This window comes from Thunnus maccoyii, chromosome 17, assembly GCF_910596095.1.
Source record: "Thunnus maccoyii chromosome 17, fThuMac1.1, whole genome shotgun sequence".
Classification (NCBI taxonomy): domain Eukaryota; kingdom Metazoa; phylum Chordata; class Actinopteri; order Scombriformes; family Scombridae; genus Thunnus; species Thunnus maccoyii.
The window spans coordinates 5,521,336-5,544,673 of record NC_056549.1 but is presented as its reverse complement, the minus strand read 5'-3'; the positions used below and the strand labels follow the sequence as shown (position 1 = coordinate 5,544,673).

Sequence of the window (23,338 nt, the reverse complement as noted above, 5' to 3'; positions counted from 1 at the left end):
GAAAATGACAATACCATTATCTTACTAGTTTTTATCACATATACACATATACATTACTATCATACTGACCATATTACCTACGATTTTTAGGTTGATTTCCCTTTTACACTTAGTTATTGAGTTTATCTCACTTCTGGTCAATTACATCGCAGTGAACCTTTTGTCACCTTTAATTATTTCGTCAGTCTTATGATCACATGATAACACAGTTCAATGTTTCGAAAACTATTCCTTGATGCATTCAAGAAGTTTTGGAAAACTCCGACCATCAAAGCTTGATGGTTATCAGCTGAATAACAAACATTTATCTGTTCGCTCACTGTTTGTCTTTCGAATAAAATTTTTCCAGCAATACCCTGTAGCACATAATAATAATATAATAATAATAATAATAATAATAATAATAATAATAATAATGATAGTATTTCCTAAAAGTTTCATAAAAATGTTACAGTCCTTCCCTTCATTAACACTCAGTGGTGGCGTAACTTTACCAGCAAATAAAGTTTGTTAGTGTTTTGCCATAATTGTGCTAAAGGTTCACTGGAAGGTAGGAAAGCTGCCATGCACATCTCTCTAGCTGATTGGTTGATCCACCTCCTGTCAGGATATACAGTTATTAAAGAAACAGCCGTACAAACATCTCCACGTTTGAGCTTTAACTAATCAGCAGATGCAAGTTTAAGAAATTAAACGTTGTAAATCACTGTTCATTATACACAGGTGACTCCCCTTAAATTGTTTTCTAATTCTGTTTGAAAAACTAAGGTGGACAAAGACACATTTTCTGAAAGTTTTCCTGATTTGGAGAGTTTGGAAATGTAAAGTCAAGATCTAAAACTTGCTGAGAACAAGACATCTGGCATCTTGAATTGTATCCAGATTGTATCTGGATTTGTTTTGTCCACTTTACATTTCTATTTGTTATCAAAAATGCATCATCAACAGCTGGATAAATAATCCAGTTTGCTGCTTTTTCTTAAAATATGCAGATTAGCTTTGCTTGGACAGCACCGCCTGTTTGCAGCAACAGTAAACATCTGGTTTCAGTTGCTCCTCTATATCCAACCGATAGTGGAGGTTTTTGCCTGTAGCCTGACGGTGTTTCCTTCCTCTGATTAAAACTGGTGCTTGAATACAGCAGTACAACTCTGAGCTCAGGCTAAGAGCATTAAAGCACACCTGCAGTTTCTGACTTCACTGCTCCGATTTTCCTCCAGATCTAAATCGTCAACCTTCCCGTAACAATCTTGCCTCTCTATCATGTGCATTGCTCTCCAAGGAGGGTCAAGATTTGAGGTTTAAGATTTTTCTTATTATTGAGGTAAAAAAAGATCTCAAGAATGATCCATTGTGGTTTCACAGATCCTTTAAACTGCCATGCCTCACAAAACTTATTGAGTGTTCCAAGACTTAAATAAAAACATCCAGTTCAACCGAAGCAATAATAATGCGCTCTTTGTTTTCTTCTTGTTATTCTTTGGCCCTCCAAGGTTGTTTTTGAGCCCACTTTTGTCTCCCCACCCTGCACACCCTTCAGCACAAAAATCTGTGAATGAAATCCATACCAGGTTGTTTATTACAGCCTTAGTTTATCTCAAAATTCCACATTATTATGCTTTCTTTATTCACCAATGCAAACACACAACAACAAACACTTCTTCTCAGTTTTAATGAAACATAATGTAAAGGAAATTCTGCAGGATTTTGTTTTTGAAGGAGTTGTCATTATCATTTTTCATCAAGAGGTTAATTTAAGTGTTACACGTTACTATTTAAAACCAAAAATATGACTGGGAGAACAAGGTAGTTAGCAATAATGGTGGAAAAAAAGACATCACAGATCCATTTTAACAAAACAAGATACAGAGTCGTAGCCTTTTGTACCTTCTGTAACAAAATGTACAAGTCTGTACCTTGATTTATCAAAGTTTCCCACCCAGAATGTTAGTTATTCAGGTGCACTGACCACTGAGCAAAAAAATGTCGGTTGCAGCAAAAACAAGGACCATATGGTTTTACACCAGACCCAAATGTGCTTAACAAATTATATGGCAGAGTTTTATAGCAGAATACCATTCAAATGTTATTTCCCCTCTTTTCTCAATTTTCTTGTCAAACTAAAGTTAAATGAAGTGATTGTTGTACAGATTTGTACAGTGTTAAAAGCACGAGCAAACCCACCAGATGTGATTGTGTCAGTGAAACCAAAAATGAGCACATCTTATACAGAGAGGACAGATGTTTTGAAAGTGGTATATAAGTCTAGAAAGATGAGAACTCCCGCAACAGTAGTATGAGGAACAACTTTAGTTGACCGACGCGTTTCGGCTTGTGGCCTTCATCAGGGTCATCATCAAACACATTACAAACACCATTTAAATAAAGTAAGTTGGGTATGAAAAAAGGTAAAAAAAAGTAAAAAAAAATATAAAAGACAACCAATCATATGCAAATAGACACATATCAGCCAATGGGACATCTACAAAGATGGGTTGGATATATGGTCATGTGGTTTCAGGCCAATCATTGTCCAAGATTAACAGAGGCAAGGGGTATATAAGGAATATATATATATAAGCCCAAAGACTGGAAGCAAGGGGAAACTGCTAGCCTAGCTCTATCAAAAGTACAAAAACATATTTTGCAACTACTTTATAGTTGTCTCTCTCCAAATATTTATCCAACAGTCTTTTTTAAATCATAAAAACGCCCTCTGGATAGCAATGGAAATAATGGATTTCGGTAAAAAACGTAGATTCTGCTTCAACGTCTCGCCCTAATTGCTCAGGATTTCTTACCTGTCCTTAGAACTGAAGAAGCAGCAAAACATCTTCAAATACAAGTTTCACACTATTAACATTGATTTTCTTTTTTGTCTCTCTTTGTGTTTCCTTCACTAGGCCATCCTGAATAGCGACGAGACCAGCCAGGTTCTGGAGAACTTGGACCCTGACACCGATTACACCGTCACTGTCACAGCCATCTACCCAGACGAGTCGGAGAGTGACGACCTGATGGGAGACGAGCGCACATGTAAGTCAACTGCTGCGAACCCCCATCGGATCACCAGCTCCCTACACAACCATCATATTTTACACTCACAGATGTAACTCGCATTGGAATAACGTTGTTGTTTTCTCAACGTCTCTTTCTAGTGTTAAAGGCTCCGGATGGTATGTCATATGAGAAGGACAGGTTCCTTTTCTTTGAAATGTTCATGATTTTGTGTGGAATGGTAATGTCGACGATCAGGGACAGTGTCGATGGGAGCACACTTTTTTTTTCCCTCATAACTGCATGTATGTGCATTTCAGTGCCTCTCTGTGCGTTCACACCACAAGAAACCGAAGGAGTCAGTCACAGGACGACCGTTGACGCTGCGCAATCAAAGACGTTTCTTTATTTTTTTTACCATTGTGTTGCTTAACAAACGTTGGGTGAAGCCCAGCTCTTAGGCAGCAGTTTTCCTATTTGTGCCAACATTATCGTTGGTGGTACAGCTACCGATCAACTCGCTAATATCGGCAACTTCCCAGATGGTTTGACTGATTAAGGAAATGTACACATGTGGGCAGAGAAACCACATCTTTCTCTTGGTTAAAAATTATATATTAAGATACGTTTGACATATTTTTTTCTTAGCAGTTTAATCACTATTTTAAATTAGTGTATGTATAATATAATACATAAAGGTTGAGCACTATTCCAGGCTGTCGATAACCATAGGAACAATCTTGATGCCTCATATGTATATATGAATAGGTAGAAAAAACCTAACAAATAAAGCAAAGCTGGACACTTTATTAGCCAATAGCAGTTTAAAAACGACATTTTTTTTGACCCACGGTATAAACATGATAATGCACTCTGAAGTGTTCTGATATAGAAAATACTGAACTGGACGTGGTCTCCACCTGGTCCATTATTTTCATATATCAGGTCACCTTGTATAGAATTACGTCTTACTGATAGCAGAATAAATGCCCATGATTTTTTTTTAATATATAGTGCTGATAGTTTCGTAGTTTTATATTTAATTCTCTACTCTGTTTAATTCTCTATGGCGGGTTAGGGTGCAAAGTAAGAATTTCAATGTACAGTGCAATAAGCTTCACTAAATATGAGCGTGCTTGCAGCTACAGCCGCCACAATATTGCAGTAGTCTATTTCTGTGGTTGAAAAAAAAATTGATGAGATGCCATCTCATCAACATTAAGTAATGTTAAAAAAACTGACTCTGACATGTTAAGTTATATTGTAACATTAAGCATTTAATTACAAAAAAACAGCATTCATCAAGATTTTTGACTGTTACATGAGGCTTCATAAAGTATTTCACTAAATATACTGTATGGTGTGTCTTGGGTGCACACATTTTCTCCCGGATGAATATACTTCTACCTTAACAATGGACATTAGGATTCACAGTAGGCGTGTATTATATTGTGGTGTGAACGTAGATTCAGAGCTTCAAATGCAAAAAGTGTGAAAATTGACCAGTAACATGTCATCCTCCATAGACCTTCATCATTGTGTCTTTTAATTCCACCGTGAACCATTTTGTATTTGTTCCACCATTTTCCCCCATTTTGTCACTTTAACATTTCTGTTGTCACATTCATCTTACATTGTAACGTCATTTTATCATGTCAACCTCCATCAGTGTTCATCTAAGTCATCAAATGAATGTTGTTGCATGTCGTCGTGTTATTGTACAGTGTTTCTGCTATAGGGCTGGGTGTCAGGGAACTTCTGATTCAGATAAATAGGCAAAAGAACTCTGTGTTATATTTGTTATTATCCCCTAATTTGTTATGTAGTTTGTTTGGAACCACACAGATCTATTTGTTATAATCCCACATCTGTTATAGAGACCACCTACATTTATTTGTGACAGTATCAACATTTATTTAAGAGCTCCCTACATGTATTTGCTATAATTCACAAAAAATGTTATGTTGCCCCTGAAAATGTTTTTGTCATAACCCCCAAATTTAATATCATTCATATATTATCAATATTATGAATATATTATAAAATCTGTTATTATGCCTACCCAAATTTATTTGTTGCAATCCTCAAAATTTATTTGCTATAACTCCTAAAAAATGTTATATCGCCACCCAAAATTTCTTTGTTAGAGCCCCTAAATTTAATATAATTAATTTTTTTTATAATCCCCAAATGTGTACTAGTGTCCCCCCCCAATTTCTTGTTATAACTCAAATCAATTAATGATTGAAACGTTAAGAAATGATTTGAATGGGAAGTTGCTTGACCCCAGTCCTGCTCTGAACAGCTTCATTGTCCTCACTGCTGCTCCTGTTTTGAAACACATCATCCCGCTTCTTTCATCCTTCAATTGACCCTTTCAGCACCATGACCCAGCGGGATTGTGGGAGTATCACCATCACTGTCATCATCATCCTCCTCACCGTCACCATCACTCATCAGAAACAGGATATACTGATTGTACTTGTTTATCTCACTGGATTGCTCTGTATTCTCCCAGTGCCCCCAGAGCCTCCTCGCAACCTGAGGGTTTTCAACGCCACTATCTCCACGCTGACGGTGAAGTGGGACCCTGCACCCGGCCCTGTCGAGAACTACAAGCTCACTTACAGGCCTGTCGCTGGAGGCGAGCCTGTCACAGTAAGTTCACTGCCAATTTTACTGTATTTAAAACTACACCAGGTTAGATATATTAGATATGTAGTAACTTAAACAACATTCCTGCACATCATATGGTTGTAGTGGCAGGTACGTATTGTTGTTATTAAAGTGAGTTCAAGTGATGGACGGTGTGCGGGATTCTTTGGTTTTTCTTCTCAAGATTTTTAGATAAAAAATAGAGCAGTGTCATCAGCGTATGTAAATCTCAAGATTCACTTCCCCCAAAGTGAGATCCTATAGATTTGTTGCATTTTTACAAATTAAATTCTGATGAGGAAAACATGAAGGAAACATTCAAAACCTGCAACCTCCTCAGAGAAGGCTGTAAGTAATCACTGCTTTTTTTTTTTACCTTTTAGTGTTGAGTTTTAATGTGTTTTTAGTTGTTTTCATCTATACCGAGCGGATACAAATCCATAGAATATTTAAAAGACTACAAGAGAAGAAGTAAAAGAAAATAAAATGGAATTAAATGAAATAAAAGTAGAAGAATAATAAAGACAAAGGAATAAAAATTATAGTGTGGTTACATTGAGGTGATGAATAAATAAAAAAGGAAATTTTACAGTTTAATAAAGTGTGTTTTTAAAGGCAAGGCAACTTTATTTATATAACACATTTCATGCCTAGGGCAATTCAAAGTGCTTTACAGAAAATAAAAGAATATTACAGCAAGAACAATTAAACATTATTCAATAAAAACACAAATGTGTAGGTAATAAAATAACTATTAAAGCATCAGATGAAAATTAAAGTAAAATTAAGTAAAAATGTGTAAAACTGTAAAACTGAATATTTATTGAAACTACATTAACACATAAAAGCATGACATAAATTTAATAATTGTTTTAAGGTGTTTTTGGCAATGAAATTTTTGGCACTTACATTAAGAATATAAAAATATTCCTGTTTCCAGATCACAGTAGGCTTTATTTTCTCTCAGCCGAGTCTCCCGCGAAAGAAACCTGCAATATATTTAATATTTAACCTCTTTGTGACAGTAATAGTATTTTTCAGCTGTAAATCTCATGTACAGTAAATGTGAGAAGCAGAAATCACATTAAATAGTCCCTCTAAAACACACACGTAACCACTTGGCTCTTTATTTTATCAAGAGACGAAAGCTGGAGCTGCTCCACTGACGCTGAACAATAAAGTGGCTTCAGAGATTTGTAAAATGTTTATCTAAGTTTTTACACCCAAATTGGCTTCAATTCATGGATTGTTTTTGGGAATTTGATGTTTACCAGAAATCGAATCCCTCTTTTCTGTCACCACATGGTCGTGAACCCACACGGGGTATCCTCTGTTTGTCCAGGATTAAAAGAACAATATGACCGAATTCCATTTTAGGGTGTATTTCCCTTATATGTTCATACAAATGGAAGTTTTGTTCTGCTGCTGTCGGGGTGCGGCGCTGCCAGCTGTGCTCCATTTTGACAACCGGGAACATCTCCAGCATGGTTGAAGTCACTTGATGACAAATCGATGAATATCTTAATATGATGGAGAGATTTAAATCTGTCAGTATGAGTCCCAGTGCGCTTATAGTAAAAAAACAACAGTTGGATTTGATGGCAAGTTTTCTCTTGAGAGACATATTCAAGATGTTCAGAGCAAAAAAAAAAAAAAGAGAAAAGAAATAAAACTCTGCATACTTACTAGCAACAAAACATTCAAAAGATCAGGGAGGTAGACGCTCGTGCTACATTAGGCTTTTTGAGTCACGACAGTCCCGTAAACTGTGATGTCGTACTATCTCCGCTCACTGATCTGAGCTCTCAGTTTGTGTTTGTTGATGAGGTATCATCTCTGGTTATGAGAGTTGTGGCGCCGGGAGTCGACCGAACAGTTTCCAGACTTTGTTCGGTTTGTCTCTACCTGCTGGGTTTTAGTCTGCGGATATCAGACCGATGTCTTGTAAAGAAACAAAAACAACAGCCGATCAGTTAGTGAGCTGACCTTTCTGCTCTGCTGAAACTGATTATTAAAGTGGATCAGAAAACAGTTCTATGAATCAGTTTTATTTCAGTGTTTTGGAAGGCAAAGACAAACAGTATCACGTCATAGATGTCAGAACAGAAAATTCTTGGAAGGTGAAGATCAAAGTATTTTTGTCCTTTAGTAATACTTGTTTTAAAACAACTGTATTAATCTCCTGCCGAATTTAAAATCCAAATCCAAAAAGTAAGCATAAAATCCAAAGAAGTCTCTGAAAATGGAAAATAGTAGCGCAACCTCTCCTCAAGTAGATGGAAGAACATTGTTCATCTCACTGAATTGATGATGGACTCTTACTGAAAATCACCATCATCATCAGTCACAGTAGAGATGTTTGACAACAATAAAACAATAAATCAGGGAACAAAGTAGCCAGAAACGTGTTGCATTTACAGTACAAGTTGAATTTTTAAAAAAATATCTTTACGCTCTCGTAGAGAAATTTCTGGCCATTCTGAGCTCCTTCATCATATCTTGACATTCGGTTTATGACAGCGTCCCACAGCGCAATAGTGTACTTAGAGGAGTCCTGCATTTAGTCGCCAAACTGGCATTCCTGCACAATGACTCAACAGTGATTAGCGTTGGAAGTATCTTTAAAGGAAACTGAAGTCTGTATGAAAAGGATTTCAGCACGTTACAAATTTTATTGTGTTCCTGAGATGTTATGACAGTGTTCCCCAAAACAATGTGTCAGCTATACAAATCTGTCTAATGGATCTCTGATCCCGTCGTTATGTCAGACGTGTATACCGGAAGACTGAGAGCATGCAGGCTTGTTGTTTTTAACATCAGTCATATGACACCAGACAGGGTGTTTGTTTGTGCAGGATGAGCTCAGGGTTTCCTCACTGCTCTGAAAACTGTAGAAATATTCGTGGAGAGTCCAGCAGCAAAGTATGAAAAATTACAGTTTTATAGGTCACATTGATGTGCTGATTTTGTATAGCTGTAAATCCAGTATTACAGTGTTATGTAGTATAGTTTTGTCATACTATGTTATTAAATACAGTGAAATACTACAGTCAGCAAGAATGATAGCCATACACCGAGGTGGTCTTGCTGAAACTCGTAGCGGAATAAATCATAGAGAAAACTCACAGTGATGAAAGTGTGACGAATTCCTGTGAGAATCTGCAGGCCGAAGAGGGTTTTCCCTGTCTGGTGATTTTCTATATTTTTCTTATTGTCAACAAATCCCATGAAAAGACCAAAACCAACAAAGAATTGATCTACTACCAAGTATCGTGTGTGTCCAAAAGCCTGATATATCTTCTGTGCTGTAGAACTCCATTGTTTTCCAAAAACTATTAAAAACACATCAGTGAGCCACACGGCTGCGCTGACTGACATATTCCTTCATCACCATGAACACACACACGCTCTAGTTTAATTTGATTCAATCCCACACACACGCCGTCCTGCTGCATGAAATACTCACTAGAGCACCAAATGTGGATCCATCCGCCACTGAAAATAGTCCCCAATAAATGTATTATTTCCTCCTGTCTGAGTAATATTTGTTAAAAACTACAGTGCCCACCTGTTTTAGGAAATTATTTAGCTTTTTTTAAAAATGAAACTATATATCTTCAGACTTATGTCTTCAGTAGCAACCAATGTGTTTGGAGCTGACAGCCACAGACAACGTAGGGAGACAGAAAGTGTTGGTTTGGGTCTTTAATGGGAGAAAAATATCGACTAATATCAACCAACTTTTCTAACAACCAACTTGAGGATTTAGTCAATAGAAGCAATCAACAAAATAACATTAACATTTCATAAACACTCAATATCTGAAGAGAGTAAGAAAACTTTATTTATATAATCCTTTTCAAAACAGAAATTACCAAGCCCTTAACAGAACGGAAGAAATAAAGCGAGAAAATAGATGAAATGAACAAGACAATGTAGAAAAACTGTACAATCCAGAAAATATGAATGTATAAGATCGAAGAAAAAGTATTTGGTGAAGGTCTTTATAGAGGAGAAAGGACAAAAGTATAGTTCACAGTAATTGAATTAAGGAATGTCAAATTAGGGGAAAATCCCAGTCCGTGTCTGTAAAATGTAATTGAAGTCCGACATTCAACACTTTGGTGCTTATGTTGCTTTAAAAACTCGAATCAAAGAGACCAAATCTGAGCTCAAACTGCCAGTTTATTGGTCACAAAAACTACAAAATGGTTCAACATGTCGAGGGGAGGAGTCTGCAAAAGGAACAGCAGCCTCAAGATGTGACTGACATTTCCAAAATCCTTTTTAGGTTTTTACGTCTCTTTCAGAAATCCGCTCACTCAGATCATTACCGCTCTCGCATCTGTCTGGGGCTGCAACTAATGATTATTTTCATTATGAATTAATATACCAGTTATTTTTCTATAAAATGTCACTATGTCCTAAGTGATGACATCTTCTTTTGTCTCACTAACAATCCAAAACCCAAAGACATTCAGTTAAAAGAGATATAAAACAATAAAACAAAGATAAGCAGCACATGCTTGAATTGAATGAGCTGGAACGAGAGATTTTTTGGACACTTTTCTTTAAAAAAAAAAGACTTTTTATTAATCATCTATTAAAACAGTTACCGATTAGTTTCCTGGCGTTCAACTAATTGTTGCAGCTCTGCAGTTGGTTAGCTTAGCTTAGCATAAATACTGGAAACAGGAAATAACAACTAGCTTTCCTCTGTCCAAAGCTAACAAAATGTTGAACTGTTCCCTTAATATGTTTGAAATAGTTGTTGATTAGTTTCCTGGCGTTCAATTAATTGATTTATCGACTAATTGTTGCAGCTCTGCGGTTGGTTAGCTTAGCGTAGCATAAATACTGGAAACAGGAAATAACAACTGGCTTTCCTCTGTCCAAGCAAAATGTTGATTTCTTAATATGTTTAAAATAGTTGGATGAATTCTCTGATTTGTTGTTCATTAAATCTAAACCAAAACTAATGATTAATGACTAACTAACTTAAAACTAACTATGACTAATATATAACAATAATATACAATAACAATATAAACTAAACAGCCGCTGAGAAAGATGTCGATTCTTTTCATGTTTTCGCGGCGTTCAAATTCAGCCAAATACCTAAAATACTGATGTAATTGTGATGTGATGCCATCTGTCATTTATCTCTTAGCTACCATGCAAACTGTTTATGCCCTCGATGAATGTGTTTACAGTGTCCATTTCATGATATACTGCAGAGTTGTTTGCTCAGGATTTCCCACAGGCCTACTTGGATTCCTTCCTAGGGAAATACTTAAAGTATAAATAATGAAAAATAGTTTTCTGACACTGCCCTCACAAACAGCGGCTTAGTCTTGAAGAAATTACACATTAGTTTGAATTATTGTGATGTTAGAAGTTCAGTTTAATTTTTGGAAGACAGAGGCACAAGATCTGGGATAAATAATCACAGATTCAGAGATATTAAGTTGCTTCTTTTTTTTGCAATTTTTTAGATTTTACAGATTTAATGATAGTTTAAAACATCTGTTCTACTTGTTACATGATTTTTCATATATTTTTAGTCTTGTAACATTTATAGAATTACATACAATGTAGAAATAAAGAGTTTCCATTATGCAAGCAATGTGAACTTGTACTAAATAAAGTGACAAACTGAAAGAAAAACTTTATTTTTTGAAATTTGATTACGTTGATTAATGAACAACAGAAGAAACAGTTTTGAACGCTGAAAAAAGATCCCTAAATAACCCTTTCCAATCCTGAAAAATAAAAGATTTTGTGTTTGATTTAACATTTTTATCAGTGTTGTTTGATCTTGTAATGTTTCACTTTTTTATTTAAACTAAATGAGGCCACATTTAAAGACACTGGCACAGTCTACTTACTGTTATCATATGTTAGTAGATTTCTATCATTCATTTCCAGAGACATGTTTGCTCTGTTGTTGTCTGAAGTGGAAACGTTTCTGTCTGTCCACTGAAATCTTACCGCCGGCATGTTTTCCAATCAACAGAGGGAGGTTGGAGGGAAGAAGACCAGCCTCATCCTGCAGAAGCTGGACCCTGACACTCAGTACGCTGTCTCTGTGGTGGCCGTTTATCCTCACGGCACCAGCAAAGACATCTCTGGAGAAGGAAAAACCAGTAAGTGTCAGATGACATGAGGGGCTCTGAAACATTCCTTGTTGTGCTGAAATCAGGGCAGCAAATTTATTAAGTTTCAAACCGACTGATGTCTGTTTTTCTAACTGACAGTTGTGGAAGAAGCACTCAGATCTTAATTAAAAGTAGGAATGCCAGAGTGAGATTAGAAAAAATAGAGAAATGCAAAGAAAAAAAGAGTAAAAGAAAGATGAAAGGAAGGAAAGATGTAGTACAAAGAATCAGGAAAATAGGGAAAAAAGACCACAGAGGGAGGATAAGGAGAGGAAAAGGAAAGAGCCAAGACAGAAACAGCATAAGAAAGGAAATAAAGTAAGATGATATTTATGATCTTGCTGTACCTCATGTTGGATGTAAAACCATCCCAGGTGTGAGATAAGTATAGTGGAGTAAAAATTACAATATTAGTCTATGTAGTGCAGGGAAAATGGTGACACAGAAGTAGATATCTATAGTAAATGATCTCCGTTCTTTCCTGTAACTCTTGTATTTCTGTTTCCTCAGAGCCTCTGGGTGGAGTGAGGAACCTGCAGGTGTTGAACCCGACCATGACCACCCTGAACGTGCGATGGGAGCCTGCTGAGGGCCCAGTGAAGGAATACAAAGTCATTTATGTTCCCACCGACGGAGGAGATGAGAGCATTGTAGGATATATTCCATATATTCCAAAACCTTCACACGCAACCCCACATCTATCTCCTCATCTTAATATTTCAAACTGCTACTTGCTTACAGATATTTCAACACACTTTTTTTTATATGTCTTATGTGTTAATTAAACCTGCTTCCACTACAAGTAGAGTCTGTTTCTATTTTGAGGTTAATTGACTGCTCAAGGGCACCTTAATAACAGTTTTTGATACCTTTCCAGTGACTAAGCGACTTCTCACGATTATTTTTTGTTGCATTTTTGGTTCTGTGGGTTTGAAACAAGCTAATTTGTGTCATTTTTTGGTAAATTTTAGGAGCAAGTGCCAGCAAGCACCACAAACACTGTCCTGCGAGGCCTGCAGCCCGACACCCTCTACACTGTCTCTCTGGTGCCCGTTTACGCTGAGGGAGATGGAAAGACCATGTCTGAAAATGGAAAGACAAGTAAGACTGAACACTAAAATACTCATGTATCAGTACTTTCTGTTGCTGAAATCGTACTTATAGTGAACAGGTGTAAAAATTTTGATCTCCATTCTTTCCTGTAACTCTTGTATTTCTGTTTCCTCAGAGCCTCTGGGTGGAGGCAGGAACCTGCAGGTGTTGAACCCAACCATGACCACCCTGAACGTGCGCTGGGAGCCCGCCGAGGGCCAAGTGAAGGAGTACAAAGTCATCTATGTTCCCGCTGCCGGAGGAGATGAGACCATGGTAGGATATATTCCATAAACCTTCACACACTTCAGCTGCTTAATACAATAAGATCTCATAGAAGTTGTTGAAGTTACATTATATAATATTATTATTATATGATGTAATACCATTTTATAAGTTTTGTTGTCAATCCAGCAGACATGGGTGTAAAGAAAGCACAAACTGGACAAAACCCCACATCTACTGTATCTCCTCATCCTAATATTTCAAACTGCTGCTTGCTTACAGATATTTCAACACACTTTTTTATATGTCTCATGTGTTAAATAAACCTGCTTTCACAACTAGCCCACAGGATAGCCCACTACAAGTAGAGTCTGTTTCTGTTTTGGGGTTAATTGAACTATTCAAGGGCACCTCAATAGCAGCTGTTGATACCTTTGCAACAACTAAGCAACCTTTCATGGTTATTTTTTGTTGCATTTTTGGTTCTCTGTCTTCTCTGTGGGTTTGAAACAAGCTAATTTGTGTCATTTTTTTGGTAAATTTTAGGAGAAAGTGCCAGCAGGCACCACAACGACCGTCCTGCGAGGCCTGCAGCCCGACACCCTCTACACTGTCTCTCTGGTGCCAGTTTATCCAGTGGGAGAAGGAAAGAAACTGTCTGAGAATGGAAAGACAAGTAAGACTGAACACTGACATACTCATCTATCAGTACTTTCTGTTGCTTGAATAAAAGTAAAGTTTAATATGTGATCACATTTTTATTTTTTTATCTGTCATTCCACTCATCATGTTTTGCTTTCATAAAACCTGTGAGAAAGGGGAGCCATACCTTTGTATTTAGACCGCAGTAATGTGTTATTTTGAGTTGGGGAGTCCCCGAGGTTCTGAACCAAGAGGTGCCAATTCAGAGAAGTTTGCAGCATTTTTTGACATTTTCGCCAATTAATAAGACTTTACATAACCTTAAATGTGTCTCACATTACTGTGAGAGTGGTGATGGTCAGGTTGGTCACCTTTATGTTGCTCACACACACCCAAAACCACTGGAGGCAGAAAAATTATTGTTGTTAGGCTCAGAGAGAAAGAAGATTAGAAAAAATAGGTGTCAGATAAGTATAGTGGAGTAAAAATTACAATATTTATCTATGTAGTGCAGGGAAGATAGAATGTCTTCAAAAATGATGACAAAGGAGTAGATATCTGTAGTAAATGATCTCCGTTCTTTCCTGTAACTCTTGTATTTCTGTTTCCTCAGAGCCTCTGGGTGCAGTGAAGAAGCTGCAGGTTTTGAACCCGACCATGACCACCCTGAACGTGCGCTGGGAGCCCGCCGAGGGCCAAGTGAAGGAGTACAAAGTCATTTATGTTCCTGCTGCCGGAGGAGCTGAAAGCATGGTAGGACTGGTAGGAAACCATCAGCTTCCTGTTGGCTGAAAGTAGAGTTAGACCCAAAGTCAAATCACTGACCTGAGTGTTAGGACACGTCATTTTTAAATCTTTAATCTTTATGGAATATTTCAAAACCTTCACACATTTTGGAGCTGCTTAGTGCAACAAGATCTCTTATATAATACCATTTTATAAGTTTTGTTGTCAATCCAACAGAAATGGGTGTAAAGAAAGCACAAACTGGTCACATATTTTCTCTTTTCTCATATGACAAAACCCCAAATCTACTGTATCTCTTCATCCTAATATTTCAAACTGTTACTGGCTTTCAGACTACTAACCCTAACCCTTTCACCGCACTTTTTTATATGTCTTATGTGGTAACTAAAACTGCTTTCATAACTAGCCCACAGGATAGCCCACTACAAGTAGAGTCTGTTTCTGGTTTGGGGTTAATTGGGGTTAATTGGGGTTAATGAATTCAAGGGCACCTCACTAGCAGCTGCTGATGCATTTGCAACTATGCAACTTGTAATTATGCAACTTTTCACTGTTATTTTTTGTTGCATTTTTGGTTCTCTGTCTTCTCTGTGGGTCTGAAACAAGCTAAGTTGTGTCATTTATTTGGTAAATTTTAGGAGCAAGTGTCAGCAGGCACCACAAACACCATCCTGCGAGGCCTGCAGCCTGACACCCTCTACACTGTCTCTCTGGTGCCGGTTTACGCTGAGGGAGATGGAAAGAAAATGTCTGAAAATGGAAAGACAAGTAAGACTGAACACTGACATACTCATGTATCAATACTTTCTGTTGCTGAAATTGTACTTATAGTGAACAGGTGTAAAGCTGCAAAAGTTTGTTTGAGTGAAAGTGGGAAAGGGGAGCGATACCTTTGTATATAGACAGTAGTAATGTGTTATTTTGAGTTGCCTTAAATGTATTTGTTTAAAACAAGACATCTGAAATGATGTAATTAAACATTTTTGTCATAGAATGTAAAGCCTAAAAAAAGCTAACCGCCTTGTTACTGTCTCCTCTCCTAACTCACATGGACGGCTTCAGATACTGTAGTAATAAATTCATTGATATAATTAAATTTAATCAGATATTGGAGTACTTTATTCAGAATCTCAAGGTTTTATTACTGCACCAAATGATTGATGAGCAAAAAGTAGCAAACAAGCTAAGGATTTAATGTATAAATGTCTTGTCCCTGTTTTTAGGACCACTGGGAGGAGTGAAGAACCTGAGGGTGACCAACCCCACCATGACCTCCCTGAATGTGGACTGGGACCCGGCTGACGGCGCTGTTCGCCTGTACAAGGTCTTCTATGTGCCCACCGCTGGAGGCCGAGAGGAGATGGTGAGGCTCTTTTTACACCTGTCATACCTCTTGGAACAAAAATAGACAAGGCTGATGTTCAATGCCGTTCAGGGAAGATTGGGCATTTTGTGGGACAGTTTTATTGAGGTGTAAGACTTCCAATATGGCTGCTGGAAGGCTCTTACCATAGCCCGTGCTGATATTTAAGCTAGAGTCTGTCCTACTAGCTTTGTTCAGACAATGTACTTTCATTGCTCCATTTAGCACCTTCAACTACAACTTTCTTTGACATACTTTAGCTTGAACTATTAATCCCACTATTAATTATTAATCACAGGCAAATACATTTCAGAGGCTCCCAAGATTCAACATTTTATGTCACTTAAGCTAATTCAAATGTTTTAAGTGCAGTTTGTCTGTGGAAGCGAGCACACAAATATCTTCTTCAAAAATTGGTTGGTAATTCCATATATTTTTCCTACAAAAACACCAAAACACCACAATAAAAAATGATTTTAAGGGGAAAAAAACCCACATAAAATTGGGTTGAAGCACTGAAGAGTCATATGTGATATGATGGCAAACAGCTTTAAAATAAATAGAGCATCATCAGCAAAAAAACATCTCTGTACATATAAATGCTTGTACTATTTTGTACATGATACCTGACAAAATAAATGTCAGTTATGAGACTTAACAACACATTTTTAAAAATTTCCGTTAACAGGAGCAAGTCCCTACAGGCACCACCAACATCGTCCTCAGGAACTTGATGCCTGACACACTATACACAGTGTCTGTGTTACCAGTCTACCCCGCCAGGGAGGGAAAACGCCAGTCCGAGAACGGAAAGACACGTAAGTCACTGTGGAGCTGGAATCTTTTTATATGAATAACACTGTTGTATTCTAACTGAAGCCGAATTTGTTTAAAAATGACCTTAAGTTTTAATTCCTGAGTCTTAACAACAATAATTTTTCCTCCAGTGCCTTTGGGCGGAGCGAGCAACATGCAGGTGACCAACCCAACCATCACCACACTCACAGTGACATGGGACCCTGCTGATGGCAACGTTCAGGGCTACAAAGTGATCTACGTTCCTGCCGACGGAGGACTGGAGATTGTGGTAAGATCCTCAGTTTAGTTTACAGTAAAATCTCAAATGAAACCTGGTACCCAAATTACAACAAAGTCTGGCTGAAGAAATACAAAGAAGACGGGAAAAACTAAATTACTGGTAGCTGCACGATAAAGGTTCACTTGCTAAATTCATGAAAATGTACAGTAAACAGAAATATAAATACTGTTCTCACTCCAGAGTTATTCAAATTTACCATGCTTTCATGAAATAAAGATGCAATTAGTGAAACTTGTCCCTCGATACATGGGAAAGGCTTTAAATGTGAAACGGAGGAAATAGTAGTTTAACGACAAACACCAGCAAACAGTAAATTAAAACTGGAGAAGACTTGTTTCCAAAATATAAACAAATATAAATATGTGACAATAAAGGCCTGGTTCAGTCTTCAGTTGAGGCCAAAGACCCCTTCATGAATTAAGTCGAATTAATTTAACTTGAGTGTCGTCCAGTCGAGTTAAGTTGACTTTAGTTGAGTCCAGTTAACTTGAGTCGAGTTAAGTTGCGGCGAGTTAAATTGAGTCCAGTTGAGTTAACTTGAGTCGAGTTAACTTAGGTTTAGTTGACTTGGGTCAAGTTGAGTTGAGTTAAGCTGAGTCCAGTAAATTTAACTGGGTTAAACTGAATGAAGTCCAGTTAACTTGTGTCAAGTTGAGTTAACCTGGGTTGAGTTAAGTTGGTTAAGTTGTTAAGTTGCTTGAGTCAAGATGACTTAACTTGAGTTTAATAACTTGGTTTTAGGTTTAGTTTAACTGAGGTGAATTAAGCCTCTAAGCTTAAGTTTCATGGTCTGTTTGGGGACATTTGTTCCTTCTTGTGGGAAAAAATGTGACTGAGATCATAATATGAGAAACATCAGTTGGTTTAGTTAGTTTTATTAGACTGATACGTCATCATCTTACATCTAACTGATTCTGTCCTTTTATTCACAAATGGATGTCAGCCAGTCAGTGCCGAAGGTCACGAGGAGATTTAGAGGCTTTCAGATTGAGATTAGCTCATTTATCTGCCCTATCGCTAAAATAACAGTAACACAACATTTAGTTCAAAACCAGTGTCTTCTTCAGCTGTTTCAAATCTGATGGGCTGTTTCTCAGTGACTTTGCAATTTGATCTGGAAACTGTTCAACTCATATCAAATGATTCTGGCACATCGTGCTGGGTTGCAAGCCATCAAGTTTGTTGAAATACAGAGAGAAACCGTGTGAATTTAAACTGTTCTTTCTAAGGTAACTTTTCTCTGCTTGTGACAAAAAAGTATCTGTCTTAAAACTTTAAAAACTTAAAAACTTTAAGATAAAACATATTAATAAACTTTGTTGAACATTTCCTCACTTCAGTAAAGCCACATTTTTTTCAGCACAAGTAATAAAAAGGCTGTCAGACTCATTTTGAACCGTCAAAAGAAACACAACGATCAAGGCCCTCAACAGGGATTAAGTGATGTCATACTTTTTGACAGGATAATCCCATCATGCAGTTGTCACACAATAGTATCTAAATCCTTTTGGCAGAGTGGATCCCTCATCGTTGCGTGGTATGTTTGTGGGGTTTATATTTATGGAGCGCAGCGTGTACAGAATAAGTTTGTGTAAATCCTGCTAATCAAAGGCCTGAGGCTGGTTCAGGCTGTTGGAAGTTAACGTGCTGTAAAGAGCCGTGAAATAACAGCCTCGAATGTGGCTGACTGACAATTTGGCTGCTCGTGTTTGTATGTTTAGAAATGACTCATTTTTTTTTTCTCTCAGTGACATAAGTTTTACCCTGAAATAGCATGTCAAAGTACATTTTACGGAGCAGTTTATAACCCCTGCGCCAGAGATATTTGAATGACGTTTAAGGGTTCAATGGGTTATTCGATGAGAAAATGAAACAGCAAACAGTGGAATAACTGGAATAATTTCACTTATGATCTGGCTAACATCCAAATTGCTAAATCTGAGAAATCTCAGAGTTTTTAAACAGAAACAGCTAAACACATACAACATGTAAAATGAACCATAATGACAAAGATTTCCGTATTTTTCATAACAGAAACAACTCACGTCGATACTGCATTTATATACAGTATGTCAGATATCCATAATTTTGGATATCGGACACAAAGGTTTTATTTTCTTTGCACATTTTTTTCATAACGTTTGAAATCAACTTTGTGAATTAATGTTTCATTTAAAGATATTAGTATTAAAGGTATTCTTCTGTTTTTAAGAATACTGAGTAAAAGTATTTGGTAAATCTAACTGTAATCTTTGTAATCATTGTAAAATCTTACTTTGACAAACAAAACTACAAAAAAAAAGCTGTCTCCAGAGCTTTCAACTGCGTCTTAATGTTTCATAATGGTCTAAATGGTCTTAATACTAAAAACACTGGATTTCTGTAATTTTGGAGCATATAAATGGAGTTAAAGAGTTTTTATTTTGAAAATTGTCACAAAATATTAGGAAATGTTGGGAAAAATATCAGTTTCTGCCTTTAAAAACCCCAAGCAGATGTGTAATTTCAATAGTAAATGCAGTGTGCTGATGTGTAGTTACTGCTGATCCCTTTGGGGCAAAGTTAATCTTTTCACCTGCTGGTGGTCAAAGGCCGGGGCTCTCGGGGCTGGCAGGAATTTAGCCTCTCGGTAAAGAGGAGTTGAGTTCACCACGTGTGTCTTTTGCAGGAGCAAGTCTCAGAGAGCACCACCAAAACCGTCCTGGAGAAGCTTCTACCAGACACCCGTTACAGCGTCACCGTGGTCCCCGTCTACGCTGAGGGAGACGGACCCAGCCTGACAGACAGCGGCAAGACAAGTGAGTATCTGTGGCTACGGTCATGTGCTGTTGGCAGTATGGTATTTTGAGTTTAAGTGCCTCTATGAACCTTGAAAAGCACCTGAGTCTCCATGAAACAGTTTTACAGATCATTTCCTCTCTGGCTCTGACGGGACGAGAGCAGCTTTAAGACTGACTCAGGAGAAAGACTGATAGTCGTTCAGTACAGTTGGCAGCTAATGAAAGGTGGACAGTAGAGAAGAAAGAAAGACATACATACTAATTTAGCTTTTATTGGAGCCCTCTCTCCGTAATGTCCTGAGAGTAGTGCTTCAGGAAAGTTAATAGGATCATTAAAATCTAAAGGGTTCATCCTCTAGGGAGCAGAAATGTGATCAATAAATGTCATTACAGTCCGGTCATTAGATTTTGATATTTTTGTGTGCTAGTGGAAAGGTCAAAGAGTGACACTTTATTGTACGTGTCCATAGTTTCCAAATAATTTCTGAATGTTTGCAAGAGTTCCCTGGAAAGAAACAGTGTTCAGTTGGTACATTTCCACTTTATTTATTAGTCTTTGACTCAGAACACAGCAGGCTGAACATGCAAGCGAGCGAACAATTCAACATACAGTACATTACAACAAAAGTTCCAATAATACATTGATTATAGGGCTTAAAATAAGCTTTTCTTTAAACAAAATCAAAACAAACAAATTACAGAGTTCTTTTCAGGAAACACTCTCAGGACATATTTAGGAAATTAAGAAATCACAGACCTGTAAAATGGCAAGTTAAACTGAACATCATCTGACATCTCAACCACTTCCATCTGTTATTCTTCAAATGATCAAACTGCTACATTCTCAGATTTTCACACGTCAGCAGTTTCGCTGCTTTCAGCTCTGATTCTTGGACTGATTTTTCTGTCAGGGATTACACTTTAGCTGACACGTCATCTCCTTTCAGTTCTCACACTTCCAAACCCTTTCAGGTGTCGGATCTTCACTTTTGAACAAAAAAACAACAATAACAACAACAAAAAAAACTATTTGTACACAATTAAATCCAACTACTGCTGAAATCTTCTTTCAGTTCACATGAATTGTGTAGGATAAATTCTGTCTGTGGTATTTTTATGTTTCCTTTCTTATTATATCTTATTAGTTATTAGCGTAACTAATAGTGTAACTAATATTTTACCTTTTAGGTAAAGTTGTACTTTATCAGTAGTGTTGATCCAAAAATTGGTTGAAAGTGTGAAGCTTCAAAACGACTCTCACAAATAAAAATGAAGTACAAAGGTGATCTGGTTTTAATCTCCAGTGACTGCTATTGATTTATGACTTCAGCAGAAAACAATCTGAATGGAAGAAAAAAGTAAATTTCTTCTCCATTGTAACATAAATAAAGAGAAGCATCCATCTCAATAAATGCAGAGTAAAACTGACTCCGAATCAATGGACCTAAATGAAAAGTCAGCCAGAAAAGCACCATTTTCTTGTCATCCAACATCTGTACAAATTGCCCCCTGGACACCAGTAACCTCTGACTAGACAGCAGCTGTGTGACGCTCTGATCCAAAGCGCTGAGGATTTTCTTCCTGTTTCGTGTCTCTGCTCAGAGCCACTGGGTTATGTGAGGAACCTGCAGGTTACTGATCCCACCACCAGCTCCCTGAACGTCCGCTGGGATCCCGCCGAGGGTAAAGTGCGTGAATACATCGTTATCTGGACGCCGACTGATGGAACAGGAGAGCAGGATGTGGTAAGACTGCTATATTTACACCCTGTCAGTGTCATGTCACCAGGTTTAACACAATTCCTCAGACAAGCCGATATTTACTGAGAAACTCAACGGCGGAGTAGGAGACAGAGCTCTGCCAGCTTTATATAACCATCAGCATCTGCCAGTTCCACATGTTGGATTTTCACCAAGAGTTGAGAACTTCATCCATGCCTCATTTGTATCTTGGTTTTCATGACTGCCTGAAATGTCAAATGAGACACGTTCGCTTTAATTCAAACCAATTTATAGCATTTTATCTACCATGGTGAGAAAATTATTGTTCATTGGCAGTCAAGAGATGCTTTTTAACCTTTATTTAACCAGAAAATTACATTTCTTTCTGTCTTTCTGTCCCACTGTAACCGCCTGTTTTTTATTTTCTTTTATCATTGCATCTACTTTTCCATTTACTTGATGCTTTTCCTGTTAATTACATGCTGTCTTTAACATTTAATCCTTTAAAAAAACACTATTAACTATTATTATTATTATGATTACAACCTCAAAGGGGAATATTTGATTTTCTGTCATTTATATACTGTTATGATGTCGGATGTTAAACATGGTAAAAGTTCCAAAACTTGAGTTGAACTTCCCTTGAAGTCAAAAACCATGGCTTCAGCCTGCTCTGAACGCTTCATTTACTAAATTACCTCTACTTCCTACTTGTGATGACATCAGCTCAACGCACCTGCCCATAAAAAGCCGTCCGTTTCGTAGCCTTCGTTGCGAAGGTTGTTCCGTGAGAAGTTTCCATTTCGAGTAAAGAAAGAGAAAAAAGAGGTGAAATCCTACTATAACTGTTTACGTAGCCTCCGGAGAGTTTTTAACTGTAAATCATGCAAAGATATTCCAGTAGAGCCCCAGAATATAAATAAATACCTGGAAATGTGCATGTGCATGCCCCCCTTTAAAGCAATTTATGGGATAAAATGAGAGAAACTGTATTTTGAGTAATTAAATAAACCAAATAAGACAACATATGGAAAATAAAAATGTTTTTTATGGGATTAACATCTGTAGGAAAGGAACAGACTGTGCCTGTTCAGTGGTGCATTTCTACTGTACTGTTTACTGTTGCAGAGAAACTGTCAGGCTGTTTATGTTCATACTTCTCTTGTGTTGTTTCATTGGAACTTAGATGAAATGTTTGCCTCTTCATCTTCGGATTGTTGATTTGATAGTGTTAATGTGAATCTGCGCTGACGTCAAATGCCTGATTGGGAAGTTGTGTCACATGTAGGCAATGACTGCATCACAGAGAAAGTATGGAGAAATTTTTTTATTTTTGGACTCAGCTAGAGTAGCTTTGCATGATTCACAGTTCAAAAAACTCCTTATTTATCTTACACTGGTCCTTTATGCAGCCATCAGAGTTGTGTAAAGTTACCGCTGATGCAAACCCAACATTTCCTGCTTTACTGCATCAAATTAAAGGCTTTTAAATAACTAAACTTTTAGACTTATGGACTTATATTGTGAAGAATTTACAGAAAGTGAAACATGTTCCTCATTGGATCAGCAGAACCTCGTTATATATTAGATATCGTTAGATATTTGGCGCTATTTGTTCAGCAGATCAGTTAGAAATAATGCAGGGAGTAATAGTACAAGCGGAAACAGCCACAGTGATGATGATGTTTGACAAAGAGCTGCAGGCGACCCAAAACAATGGAAAAACACCATAATGTTAGCGGAGCAGAGCAGTGAACTTGCATGCTGTGTGTGGAGCAGACGACCATATAAAGAAATCTGTCACAAGCCGTCATCGGCTCGGGCTGAAAGAAGAAAAAATTGTTGGAAACCGAGCGTTC

The 23,338-nt window shown here is 37.3% G+C and overlaps 1 protein-coding gene across 3 annotated transcripts in view; it reads left to right on the top strand.

Annotated features, from left to right (window-relative positions):
• col12a1b (collagen, type XII, alpha 1b) overlaps nt 1-23,338 on the top strand; it is a 152,239-nt gene that overhangs the window by 63,008 nt on the left and 65,893 nt on the right. Inside the window, exons 27-41 of one of the 3 annotated variants that reach the window (XM_042391102.1) lie at nt 2,904-3,036; nt 3,159-3,176; nt 5,516-5,655; nt 11,669-11,798; nt 12,321-12,460; nt 12,782-12,911; nt 13,039-13,178; nt 13,674-13,803; nt 14,383-14,522; nt 15,155-15,284; nt 15,740-15,879; nt 16,568-16,697; nt 16,827-16,966; nt 19,647-19,776; nt 21,361-21,503. In XM_042391102.1, coding sequence (XP_042247036.1) covers nt 2,904-3,036; nt 3,159-3,176; nt 5,516-5,655; nt 11,669-11,798; nt 12,321-12,460; nt 12,782-12,911; nt 13,039-13,178; nt 13,674-13,803; nt 14,383-14,522; nt 15,155-15,284; nt 15,740-15,879; nt 16,568-16,697; nt 16,827-16,966; nt 19,647-19,776; nt 21,361-21,503 — 1,914 coding nt within the window. The remainder of the gene's footprint in view (nt 1-2,903; nt 3,037-3,158; nt 3,177-5,515; nt 5,656-11,668; nt 11,799-12,320; nt 12,461-12,781; nt 12,912-13,038; nt 13,179-13,673; nt 13,804-14,382; nt 14,523-15,154; nt 15,285-15,739; nt 15,880-16,567; nt 16,698-16,826; nt 16,967-19,646; nt 19,777-21,360; nt 21,504-23,338) is intronic. The other 2 variants (XM_042391103.1, XM_042391104.1) reach the window with 2 other exon arrangements.